At 28.0% G+C, this 13,561-nt stretch overlaps 2 protein-coding genes and 1 long non-coding RNA gene across 4 annotated transcripts; 2 read left to right on the top strand and 1 right to left on the bottom strand.

The window, feature by feature from the left end:
• Positions 1–1,542: 1,542 nt before the first annotated feature.
• Positions 1,543–6,855, bottom strand: LOC106680213 (uncharacterized). The gene is made up of 4 exons (XR_001343078.2): positions 6,676–6,855; positions 3,867–3,914; positions 2,988–3,066; positions 1,543–2,075 (listed from the first exon to the last, which is right to left on the bottom strand). It is a non-coding gene; the product is annotated as an uncharacterized lncRNA (long non-coding RNA).
• A 2,517-nt stretch (positions 6,856–9,372) lies between these two features.
• On the top strand, positions 9,373–12,108 carry DCTN3-p24 (Dynactin 3, p24 subunit). Of its 2 annotated transcripts, none has more exons than XM_014419817.3 (2): positions 9,373–9,467; positions 10,091–12,108. In XM_014419817.3, the coding sequence occupies exon 2, from the start codon at positions 10,094–10,096 to the stop codon at positions 10,670–10,672; it is 579 nt and encodes a 192-aa protein (XP_014275303.1). In that variant the 5' UTR covers positions 9,373–9,467; positions 10,091–10,093; the 3' UTR covers positions 10,673–12,108. The 2 variants fall into 2 exon arrangements, with proteins under 2 accessions (XP_014275303.1, XP_014275302.1); XM_014419816.3 differs by lacking the exon at positions 9,373–9,467 and adding an exon at positions 9,805–9,945.
• Positions 11,004–12,059, top strand: LOC106680208 (molecular chaperone MKKS-like). The gene has a single exon (XM_014419740.1). It carries the CDS (start codon positions 11,004–11,006, stop codon positions 12,057–12,059), a length of 1,056 nt encoding a protein of 351 aa, XP_014275226.1.
• Positions 12,109–13,561: the final 1,453 nt, after the last annotated feature.

Genomic DNA, 13,561 nt, shown 5'->3' with positions numbered 1-13,561 from the left:
TCACAGTTTTTTGTTCTGTGATTTAATATACTTTCCATAAATCACAACATAAACAATAAATAGCTTAAAATTTTTTGATAAGAGAATAAAAAAAAATTTAATTTTAATAATCAACTCAACTTGTTAACTAAGTATAATGAAATATTTCATCATTATGTATAGGAGTTTTATGTAGTTCTTAAATCCTATTGTGTTTATATGCGAGCATATTGTTTACATTTTTGTAATTTCACATACTTTATGCATTAGTAATAATTTGCTAACTTGAGTATTTGTTGATTTTTACAAAAAATGGCTTAAAGTTATTTTGCGGAAGAATATATTTATGAATTGCTCTAGAGTACCAATGAAATATTGCTTGGGAGGGCAGTTGAACAATGTCAAATTACAAGCAGCAATCGCTGTTGAAGAAAGCAATACTGACCTCTTTAAGAATGGACCAGATGATGCGGAATTAGAAGATGGTGGTATAGATGAAGGTACACAATCGACATCTGATAAATGGAAAAGTGAGAGAATAACACAATTATATTTTCCATTTCTGTCTCAATCAGGATTTACATTTGAAGGACTCCAACAAAAAGATTACCTATCTTATTTTGAGAAATTTATAGATGACAATACATGCCCTAAATATGTAATTTCACTTTCATACAAATTTTCATTTTTGAATACAGGACATTTTGTGAAACTTGGCTATTTGGACTTAAAGGACTTCAAAAGGTGTATTTCTGTCAAAAGATATAATAATATATTTAGTGCTATTTTGCATTTATGGAAAAATAGGATTGATACTGGATGATTTTAATGTGTAACAGTGGGAAATGTTTTTGGTGGATAACAATGGTATTGGTATTTGGTGGAGGGAACTAGTTCGGCAAGCAGGCCTACTGGTCCTTTTTGCCAACTCCTGGTGCCTACCAGAATTACTGCTGCATACTAATCCAGATGGGAGTGTTAAGATTAATTTTTCAGGACCACCGAACAATAAATATTAACTGCCCCAGGTGGGAATCGAACCCACAATGTTCCAAACCAAGCCCTCTGGGCCCTACGCCCTTACCCACAAGAGTGTCACGACCCTAGGATAAAAATGGTGTGTATGAATAGTAATTGGGATGGAGGTTTTGGGCCTAAGTTTGTGGGAACGAGCTCTCTACCCAATGTGTTGCAGAGTATAGACCTGAAGTGTACACACTTTAAAGTGCCGAACTATTGGTGATTATTTAAGAAACACTATTTTCAATTTTTTTTTTTTTTACATGTATAAATTAGTTTATAAGTACAAGAATGTGTCTCCTTTTAATGGCAATATGTACTCCATCTATAATTCAAACTTTTCCTGGTATGATAAAAATCAAAGCTCAATAATTCTCAAAGCTTAATATTTGTTGAGTAACATAAAGTCTAAAACATAAAATTTTGTTTATTTTATGTTGAAATGTTAGTGATATAATGAAATAAATTTTGTAGTTATTTTTATACACAATAAAAAGGATGTGTAGCCAAGCTGTTATTTCTCTTAAAAAAATAAATAAAAAACCTATTAAAATTAAGTTTATTTATACACAAAAATAATATAAATGAAAATAATTCCACAATATATAAATGTAAGTGAGAGTAAAATTTATGCAAGAACAGTTATTATGAAATCTTTTGTTAACAATAACTATTCTAGATCCTACAATATTTAGCTGCATAAATCTGCAAATTCAAGAAGATCCTAAATATACTCTAAAATATGTTGTTTCCCTTTCTTATATTGATTTGAAAACAGATTCTTTTAATCTCTTTTAGTTGTAAATTATGATTTATTTGCGAAGTTGAAAATCATGAGTTATTTTTATCTACCAACAGAAACCTGTTCATGTTTGATGAAGTAAGCATTCATTACTTGAATAATCATAATAATTATTGAAGACAACTTTTTATTCTTCTATAATGTTCCAATTAAATTTTAGAATTTAATGAATTTTTATCAAATATAAGTCCTGTAAACAACATGACCTTTCATCAACTCGTATATGTTTAAATTTAAAACATACCTGGACAGCCAGGGAAGATGAGCCTGCCACCTAAAGCAAACGAAAATTATTTTATCAATACACTACTGTCAGAAAGCTATTTCAAGTAAATTAAGGATAGAAATAAATGAAATAGTTTTAAAAAACAATAAAGATTAGGTTATTACATTACAACATTGGATGGACAATTTAAGCAAGTAAATGTATTTTTTATTATTATTATTTTTAACAGATTTATCCCTTCCTTTGTCCCTTATGAGTAAGCAAAAATAGTTTGGTCTGTCAAAAATATTTAAGGATATTTAACAAAAAGTACTCTTGAACAAAAAATATAATAGGGAAACAAGTAATTAAATCTTAAGAACCTCCAACAATGAAAATAATCTAATCCTTTGACACTATCAGTCCTAAAGGACTGAGTGTAATAACATATCTACTGCAATAAATTGGTACAAACTGTTGGTTAAGATTACAACTAAGATTATAGAAACTTAGAGAAACAGTCTCATCTTCAGTTCTATAGAATAATAGCTTGATTTCAGTAGTAATTCAACTACAAACCAAATATTCCGTACAGACAGTCCTATTTTACATCACATTATTGTTTAGGAGTAGCGTCAGTAACCAATTGAAACCAAGAACCACTTTACATTAGTGTGAATCCTAAGGTATGCTTTGTTTGAAAAAAAAATTGGTTTATCTAATAAAACCATTCATAATTAATTAGAATGAAAAATAAATGTATTAAAATTGAGTGCATATTGTATTATAAAATTCTTAAAAGTAATTAAATTCTTCAAAATATTGATTCAAGTGTATATACAACATTTGTTTCAAAGTAGGACTTGATTTAAGTCAAATATAACCAAGTCACTTACAAGGAACGGAACCTTGTGTAATCAAGAGGACCATCTCTATTGAGTTTTTTTAGAAAAATGTTTACTTTTGTAATAAAAAGCTTACCACCCAAAGCTTCCTCCTACGAAGTTTCCAACCATGACAGCTGTGTTCAAATTTATACTTCATCACCAACAAAGTTTCTCTGTAATTTGTCAAAAACATCAAAAAATGGTTTACTAATTTTCAATGAAACAGAAATTTACAGAGATTATAGCTTACTTATAAACTTATACATTATTTATATGTATTTGTATAAAAATTTGTTTAGTAAAAAACCTTTTTTCTTATATTTATTTTATTTTATGCTACATTCGCATGTTCCATAATACAAAATACACCCATGTTATCCCATATTAAGGGATTAAGAAAGCATAAAAATATTTCTCCTTTAATTAATAATTCCTCTTTTTCACTTTCACTTATTACTTCGGCCTTACTTCACAGTAGTTCCCACCAACATTAGGAAAAATACAATTAAGGTTCACTCACAGGAAAATTACAACTTTTCCATATTTTTTTTTCTTTGACTGATTACATTTAGATTTTATACCTAAATATGTTCAGTCAAAAAACCAATTTGGCCAATCCTATTAGGCAGGCAATTTGGCCTGGATCAGACTTAAGTAAAACACATCTCCTTCTCAATAAATAAAACATATTCTAAATAAAATATAATAGCTGTGAATATGCTATTAAGAAACTGAGTAAATATCCCTGGTAAACTTAATCTTGGCTAAAATAGATAGCTTTCTTGTTTAACCCTAAAAAACAGCTTTTCAGTTGCTTCTAAATTTATATACCAGAACTATCTCATCATATCATGAGTGCAATATAATTTTAAACTATTAAATCCTCCTTTATGTATTTTGACCCTGATCTGCTAAAATTTGGTTAAAACTTTGATAAGGTAATTAATAAAACAAATATTAATCTATTATTCACCTTAAATGTTCTGTACCAATCATATCAAGATCCATGCACCATGATCAACTGTAACATGTAAAATAAATAATCATACATCAGATCATTGGAAGATATTAAAAAAAAAAGTAGAAATAAGCCCCTTTTTTATCTCAAAATAACAAACAATTTCTTAAAATTTAATACTTATATTTGAGAAAAATGATATAGATGCCATGTCTTGATAACATGTCACTGCTTTCAAATAATACTAAACAGGTACATACAGTCAAATACAATACATGGTCATAAAACACTAAAATTGGTGAAAATACGTGAAAAGTTTTCATGAAAAATCTTAGATTTATCTTAATGAATTCCAGAATATGGGGTGCTGGAGAATGGTTGAAAGAGTTCATGGTTAGAACTCAGGTACCATCAACAATTTTATTATTAACTATTCAAATCATATATCTTATTAAAATTAATATGTTTTTAGAAAATACAATAAGATCAAATATTTCAGACATAACTATAAAAAGTTTAAAATATATCATATAAAACAGATTTTTTCTTAAAATATTTTCATCAAACAAAAGTTATTTATATTCAAAACATTTCCTAATTAAATGGAGCATTGGGTAAAAGTGCAAGGTAATATATTATGACTAAAAATAAGTACAGCCTAACTAAAAGAAGAAACTTTAATATAAAGTACATTTTATATTCAAATAAATTTATATTAAAGTTTCTTCTTTTAGTTTATATGATATATTATAATTGCTTAAAATTGAATCCATAAAAAGAATTTAACTTTTTAGCTCTGGGCTTGAGGATACTATTAGGTTCTACAATGTAAGTTCAAACAAACTGTAAAATTAGTAAATGTAAAACACAGAGATACAAATTTGTGATTAGAAATGATAGACAGTGATCCATTGTAATGCTAAAACAAAGATCATCAACTGAAGTACATATTTAAAATCACAGGTGAAAATAAAGGGTCAGAACAAAATAAAGATGAACATGCCAAATAAAATAGCAAAACTTTATTTATATTGTGCACTCAATACAAAACTAACATGTATTACTACAACATATAAAACTTCTTGGGTTTAGTACTTAGTAAAGAAATGCTATTTCAAGACTAACAGTTGTACAAGGAGGTGATTTGTTCAAAGCGTCAGATTATTTTAATTGAATATACCCACTTTAAAGAAACTGATGTAACAAAATAATTAATTACCAGCCACCATACAGACCCAGAGCTTAAAGCTCAACTCCTCAAAACAATACTAACATAACTCAAAAATCTAAATTAGGTCCAAAAACTTTAAAAAGTTATATTTCAAAATTAAAACTTATTTTTGCTAAGTATCTAATAGAACTATTAATAGAATCACATTTAAGATTATATATTCTTCATTAACTTAATATTTCATTAATTGCGTTATTTTAATGTACCGCAACAACCCATGAAGGATCACGGATGCATTATTTTATAAGGAAGTACTTTTACTAAACCAACTGTTGTGCAAGGAGGTGATTTGGTCAGAACCATACTCTACTGCCATATTTTTAACTAATTAAAGGTGATAACCCATTTTATGAGGTTGGGTGGACCATGAAGGGCTCCCTAACCACAGGCTAACTAAACGGCTACAGATAATAGATAATAATCAGCCAGTCGGATTCGGACCGGGGTCCTTGGAGTTTGTAATCCATTACTTTACCAATAAGCTACCCACTCCCAAATTTCATTAATTAAAATCATTAAATAACAACATAATTGAATAAGCATTTTTTTCTTTAGTTACCTTCCTATTGAGGGTATAATATATTCAATATATAAAATTTGTTCCAAGACCTGTGACCACAATACTGATTCACTTACAATTCAATTAGGAGAGCAGGTAATTCATTGCAAATAAGCATCTAACTAATTCAATCACTAAGCCAGAGTTCTGAGAAATTTAGCCAGTCTTTACATCAATTTAGATATTATCAATTAGAATTCCAGAAAGAAAACCTTATTATGTTTCTATCTCTAAATACTACTAAATTGATAAAACAGAAATCACTTCATATTTTTTTCTTTCTCAGTTGATTTGCCAGATATATTGAATTTTATATAATTTCAAAGAACTACATGATATTGAATACCCCAATATAACTTTATGAAATACGTTTAAAACCCAAACTTCAAACATTATGTATGGAAGGTAATGTGGAGGAGCAGAGAGGGATTTTGACACTTAAAATGATGTTAATTTATCTAATCACAAGGAATATGTCATGAACTATTTCTAATAATTACAAAATTAGGTGATACTATCTATCTATGGCTTTAAATTATGACCACTCTTAGGCTGAATTTTCAACAATCAACACTGATTCTACCTCCTAATAATGTATTTGATTTTTTTGGTCATGTGTCCAAGAACCGTCCTTCTATTGCAGTGTTAAAATTACAATAGATTATTGTGGGTGATCAAGTAATGGCAGTCAATGAGAGAAAATATACATTTAGAGTGAGAATATTTTTCAGAAATTGAAATTTTTTCTTAAGCGACTCATAGTTTCTCATTTTCAAATACTTGAACATTGTGTAAAATTAAATCTATATTATGGGAAACTTTATTAATATCAGTAATAATCAAAAACGGGAACTTGAACTTAATAGAAAGAGTAGGGAATAACCAATATTACTTAAGTAACTTCCAACATTTCATAACTCTTTCTGATCAAATATGTAAAATTAGTTACACAATGACTTATAGACATCTATTCCATGATATAAACTTCTAATCCTAAAATGCTACATTCCATAAACTGCTATAAAATAAAATACCTGCAAACGTTTTTGAACATAAAAAGTTACGTTATCAAATTAACAGACTTAATACTAAATTTAAGAGTATCGATTACTAAAAGAAATTAAAGCTTAGCACAGTACTTAATTAAAATACATAGAACTGCTCAATAAAAGTAATAACCACTAACAAAAACGACGCGCACTTAGTCATTGTGGTCGTTGGTGAAACAGGAACTGACAGGGACTAAGTCGAGAAGTGGCAGTGATGTACTTGTATACATAAAGTAGTTAATTTAATCTTATAATGAAATAATAAGTCTTTTTAAAAATATTGTTAGTTTAAAATTAATAAAATATTTTATAAGAGTAATGTAAAAGTTAAATTATAAGTAGTTTTAAAATTCAAAGCTATTAATCTCCTTCATTGCTTGGATTAATCCCAGATGATCATAAGTGATAAACGGTTTTTCAATTTGAAAATTATGTACATTTAGTAAATATCGCTGTTTTGCTTCAAACGTGGCCCATTGGAAAAGATTGATTTTATTTTTAACTAGACTTTTTTCAAAATAATACCACAGATTGAGGTTACTTTAATTATTTAGGTGTCTACAGATAGCCCTAAAGATAGTAAGTAGGGCTGTCACAAGGTGACCACAATCTACGGTACAATCTATGAAATACATCAGATAAAAAATTGAAAAAACTTTTTATTTGTCAGATGTGCCACTATTTAAGCAAAGCATCAGTATGCTTTGAAAACAATAATGATTCTAATAATAATTTAAAAATGATCCGCTATAGATATGTAGCGGATAGAAAATACATCGTATATTAATACAATTTATAATATATATGTATGTTTCGAAACAAATTAAAAAAACCATCAATGTACACATTGTCAAAAGTATTTGGAATTTACTTAGACTTTTATTTTTACTAATTTGTAATTAATTTATCTATTTTTGTTAGGATTTGTTGCTCACTACACAAAAAAAAAAATACAACAAAAATAGTTTCATTACTTTTACTAACCTATATATGGAATATACAGTAAGGGAAGTAATGTGATCGTGAAAAATATCTAATTTGTTTTCAATGGAAACACGTGTTTTGAGGTCCTGTAATTCAAAATAATAAAGTCTCACAGAATTGTGTGTGTATGAGCGAGCGTGCTTCTATGTCGGTTTTTCTGGGTTTTTTTAATCAGCGAAAAAGTCGTAGGAAATTTAAATTATATATTTGAGGCGGGTTTATGCCTGGGGTGTGACAGAATGTTTTCAAAAATATCGACTGACCGGAAGTGCCACTTCATAAATCGATTTTCACATTTTTTCGATTTTCTGAAAAATAGATCTAACAATTTTAATTTAATTCGGTATATTTATGTACAATTAAATACTCTTTATTATTAGTTAGGTTTTGTCCTTATTAAAAGAGTTTAACAGGGTTCAAAGGCCACATTTTCAGAATGACTTCATCAAAAGTAGTTTCAAATAACTAACTTTTTGCTAATAGTGAAAAATGGATAAATATAAACTATGAAAGGATTTGATAATTAACTTAAAGAGATAGGAAGAAAAATCTTTTTTCCAGGTTGAAAATACATTTCCGAAAATTAGAGCAGGAATATAGACGTATTATATGTCGTTGGAAATTCAAAGATTTTAGAAATAATAATATTAAACATAGAATGTTGTAGAGGATAGTGGAGAATGAGGAAAACCACCTAAACGAAAGGTTTTTCTTACATTAGTTAGACTGTACGAGCGCATGCCCAGTTTCGTCGCTTAATAACGATATAGTTATTAAATAATGACTTTTTAAATTTTATTTAGTCTATATGAGCCTTTTAGTTGATAAGATGATTAAATCCACTAAAATCTTTTTATTTCAATATTGGTTCTATAACAATTTAGATTTCAATAAGTGGTTAAGAGCAGAATGTACATTTTTAGTAAACTGTTATCTTTGTATTTCTTCAATAGTTTCTGCAAAAGAGATATCTAAAATTTTTACTACGAGAAGTATTATACTAAATGTACTTTTTTTAGAGACTCTCGTGCTTGGAGCTTCAGTTGGAGACAACTGAAAGGGCTCATTTGAAAAATTTGTAGAATGTGTGGTAGTATTAGTGAAAGTATTGCCAGTGAATAATATAAAAAAGATCTGTTGCAAATAAGCGAGGATTAATTTCAATTCAAAGAGTCAAGCGAAAGTTGTGTGATGTGCTGCACAGCACAACATTTTTTTGTGTTTTTAACAAAATATTAAAAAATAAAAATATATCAAAAGAGTACAAAATATATCTAGGAATTAGAGTTTGGTCCCCCAAAAAATGATTTGAGCACTATTTCTTTTTTTTCACTACTGTTCTTTATGATTTCAGAAAGTCAAATTGAGGAATTTATAAAGATGGTTCACCCAATCGAAATTTTTGTCCAGAAAATAAAACTTTTATTGAAAATTATCTTGCATTGTAGCCATAAGGAAAAAAGGATATCTATTTTTTTTTGTTGAATCTCAATTGAAAAATTCTAAAGCTACATAATTTTTAGAATTGGTTTACTTTTAATAAAAACTATCAAAATATTTTATTTAAATTTGAATTGCCTTCTAGAGGAAATTTGTTGAATCATAGTATTTTTCTTGTTTATTTATTTTGAGGCAAGAGTTAGAGTAATTAAGATTGGCTATAAGTTGATTATCTCCATCATCGTATCTATGAACTCCTGTTGCCAAGTAACCTAAAAACAACAAATCGTCTTATGTTCGTTTAGTCTTCGTAATGTCTGGTTTATCTTCGGACTTCAGTATCATTAGGTTCGGTAAGAAAAATTTGTTGTGGAATTTTCATGGTTTATATTTGTCTAAAACAATTATAGAATTAACTGTTTAAATTAAACTTTATATGAAAGACTTGAATTTATGTTTCGTGGTTCAAATTGTCTAATCGGTGATGAAAAGTTTAAAAGAAACAATTAGGCATGTAATAAAATGCGAAATAGTGCACTAAAGGCTTCAATTGGATAATTAACTTTTATAAAATAAAATCTGTAACTAACTACCAATGGCAATTGGATTTCATTCACCAAATAATTTTTATACCTAAAAAAAATCAATTCATTATTAAAAAATCATATTGTTTTTTTTTAAATTTTTATCATTAATATATTTTTTCTTAATCTAAAAACATACCAGATTGTGCCAGGAGATTATAAATAGATATGATGTCAAAATCCTCCACATTTGTAAACATAACCTTATCTCTAGTACTGCTGTCGATAATAGTGTAGATAAAAATAGGTACATTTAGAGTTACTACCAGACCCGTCAAATAAGACTAATATCTAAATTTTAATTAATTCCATTATTTGTTCAAATTACTTTGTTTAAGTTTTAACTGTGATTGCTTACTTTTACCTATAGCACCTATTTATTTTTTTTTCAGATTATGCCAGGTTTAACTCAGGATTCAGTGGACCCTCTTGATTCATTAGAATCCCAAATCGAAGAATTAGAGAGAAGAATCATTGGAGACTGTGATATTTCTGAGAAAGATACTCCCATAGTTGATTCTCTAATTCAGAGCAATAATGCCATACATAGCGCCATATCAAGTCACAATACAATTAAAGCTCTCTTCGATAGATTAGATCAGTTAGGAAAATTCCTTGATCCTTCATTTGAAGACTCTCTTATTGATACAGCATGTAAGAAAAAAGTTGTTTTAGAATCGGAGAAAGAATTACGTCAATTTTTATTACAATCGAAGAAACTTAGTGAATTAAATAGTATCCTTAGTGGTGAGCCATTTAAGAAAGTTCCAAATTTAGTAGAACAACTTCGTAAAGTGTCCGAGGAAACAATTAGAACTCAAAGTGATTATGATAAGTTAAAAATAAAAGTTAAGGATCTCTCTGAGAATTACATTACTGCTGTTAAAGCATTAAGTAGATCGTTCTATGTTTTTGAAACTCAACTTTCTGATGCTGAAGATGGGGATAAAGTAACAAAGCCGATCGATGACTAGATTTTGTGTTTAGATTGAAATGAATTTCGAAAAACAGTTAATTTACATCCACTTGCCCGACGATGAAACTTTTGCTGCTTTGAATGAATACAAACAACTATTGATATCACTTATCAATAAAAGGGTTTTATCCCTTACATCAATTGGCGGAAATACTGATTATCTATGCAATAGTTCATTGGAAGAAATCATGTTAAAAAATGAAATTTCATTAATTATAAATTCAACTATCATTAAATTACCTCAGTTTAGTTTCTATGCCGGTATAATTATTTCTTCAATGCTAAGTAAGTTGTGGTCTGAGGCAACTAATAACTTTGGCCTCCTGAAAATGACTGAAAACCTCATTGAATTCAAGGATATTCTTCAAGAAGCTTTAAACAGTTTAAAATTCTCTAGTGCTGGTGTTTTAAATATAGCATCCCTCCAATATAGTTTGAAAAATTTATTGCTTCGAGAGCCAGCACTAATGTTATCGACAGAATCATTGAACAAACTTTCTTTTGAAATTGTAAAAGGAGTATTTTCTAAATTTGGTGTGGATGAAGGGTTCAATATTGGTCATGTTTATATTCATGTAAGAAATGGATGTGAATATTTTTCGATGATTAATGGTGTTATTTGTGAAGTTGATGATAACACAGGGAACCTGATTAAGTGTGCTATTCCTAAATTAAATATTCATAATAAAATGCTTTTATTCGCAGAAAGTATAAGTGAATCCGATAGCTTTATGTTAACCCTTAATGAGATGTTGCATAATGATATTAAGTTGGTCATATGCCAGAAAAAAATTTCTGATTCATTAAAAGTAATACTTAGACGAAATAATATTGTAGCTGTTGAAAGGATTGGTCTTGAAGTAGCAAAAAGTATTGAACAGATAACTAGTTGTGCTCCTATTTGCAATTTAAACAGCTTGGAGATTAACAACATTCAGGCATATGTCGGCTATTTCAGCACTTTTAATCTTCAAAATTTGAATGGATCGAATTATATTGTTATTGAGAAAAAAGGATGTAGTGTTTCTACATTGTATGTAAGTTGCAGGTCATTCAGTGGTTCATCTTACACCAAGAAAATTTGTTCTGACAGCATCAAGTTTGTCTACTCCATGATTACGACTCCTTACTTATTACCTGGACCTATTGTCTTTGAAGAAAAATTAATTCATTATTTAAAAAATAAAGTTCGGGATGAGCTTATGACTGAAATAATATCAGTATTTTGTCATACATTAAATGAAATTAAAATTGCGTACAAAGATTCAAAATGTGATCAGATAGAATCAAGTTGGGACTGTTATCATATTAAGAGAAATGCTTTAATTTACAGTATAGATGGTGTAATTAATTGTCTCAGTATAGGTATGATTGTAAGAAATTAATACTTACCTTATGCTAAATTTTTATTATTAAATGTCTTTTCTATCTCTACTTTACATTTATTTTTTACCCTCTCAGCAATTGTAAAATATTATGAATTGTTTATGTACTGTTAAAAAAAGTTTCTCCAACATTATTAAATTTGGTTTAATTCTAAAAATTTTTAATAATCTTAAACAACTTTATGAATTGCCAACCTTGTAATAAAAAAATCAAATACATTTTTATTAATACTTTCAGTAATATATATATTTCTAAATTTAGGCTGTACTCAATTTAAGCTGTGTGATTTGAATGATAGATATTTTTAATGTAAATATGCACTTGATTTGAATAATGAGTTTCCATAATTAATTTTATATAAAATTAATTTAATACTTAAGGCCGTAAGTTGTCATTAACATTATTATAATTTTTTTTTTGAAATGTTTGTAATAATTGCTTTCCAAACCAATGTATTTGCAAAATATATGAAATAAATAAACTCATGTAGAAACACAAATATATTTGACTAATCTGAATTTAAGGTAAGTATAGTATAGCTAGCATAGGTGCTACTCATATTTAAATAAATTTGATTAGAATTGTTAATATAAGTCGTTAAGTGTTATAAAGATATTGGATAATACATTGGAAGTACAAAGTGGAGCATCCTGGACAAAAATTAGAGAGTAGGTTTCCTTTCTCTAGCTAACTTTTTGTTAGATTTGTACCTAAATGATATATTCTTAAATATTTGAGAGGTTAGCTAGTAGAGAGATAGGACAGCAACAAGGAGGAGGTTTGAAGATCTAAAGGTAACAAATAAGGTCTGTCTTCCAGGGTAGAACTTATTAGAGAATGATTTTAAATAATCTTAAAGTGAATTAATGAAAAACGTTATTTTGATATAATTTACTCTAATTACATAACTGTACAAAATAACAGAAACCTGACTAAAAGGCATATTTAAAACATTTTATATATTTTAAACTAAATTAAATTACTATTTTTAATTTTAACCAGGGGTTATCCCTGTCCACCTGAAGGTAGACCAACCCCTATTTCAGAAATTATACAACTTCATTTAATAGTACTACTGGTTCTTTTTTTTTATTTTTTGCAACATGCGTTCTTCATTAGTCAAATTTTTATGACCCTTTAAATTATTCCACCTTATATGTAAAATAAAATATTACACAGTGATCACTAAAAAACATTTGTAAAACATAATTAGTAATAATACATTATTTACAAGTATAAACACAATCTTCTAAATTTGAAGGGGTGATTAATGTTTCTTAAACATATTTAATCATCATAAGAATATTATTATCATTATGTCTAATGATCTTCAAAAATCTGGATTTAAATTTGATCAAAAGGAAAAATGTGAGTCAATGACAACTCACCCTTAAATACAGAGTTAGACATACACTTAAATTTTGTTTTACTGGAAAAAAGGTATATAAGCTCCTGGACAAAATTAGCACATCACTTCATTTTATATATCATGTGACACATA

The sequence above is a fragment of the Halyomorpha halys genome, unplaced genomic scaffold (assembly GCF_000696795.3).
Source record: "Halyomorpha halys isolate HHAL.00 unplaced genomic scaffold, Hhal_1.1 Scaffold251.1, whole genome shotgun sequence".
Lineage (NCBI taxonomy): Eukaryota > Metazoa > Arthropoda > Insecta > Hemiptera > Pentatomidae > Halyomorpha > Halyomorpha halys.
The sequence above is the reverse complement of the archived record's forward strand: the minus strand, read 5'-3'. Positions and strand labels throughout refer to the sequence as shown.

Coding starts and splice junctions, on each gene's coding strand:
- DCTN3-p24 (XM_014419817.3), top strand. CDS start 10,094: ATGCCAGGTTTAACTCAGGATTCAGTGGACCCTCTTGATTCATTAGAA.
- LOC106680208 (XM_014419740.1), top strand. CDS start 11,004: ATGACTGAAAACCTCATTGAATTCAAGGATATTCTTCAAGAAGCTTTA.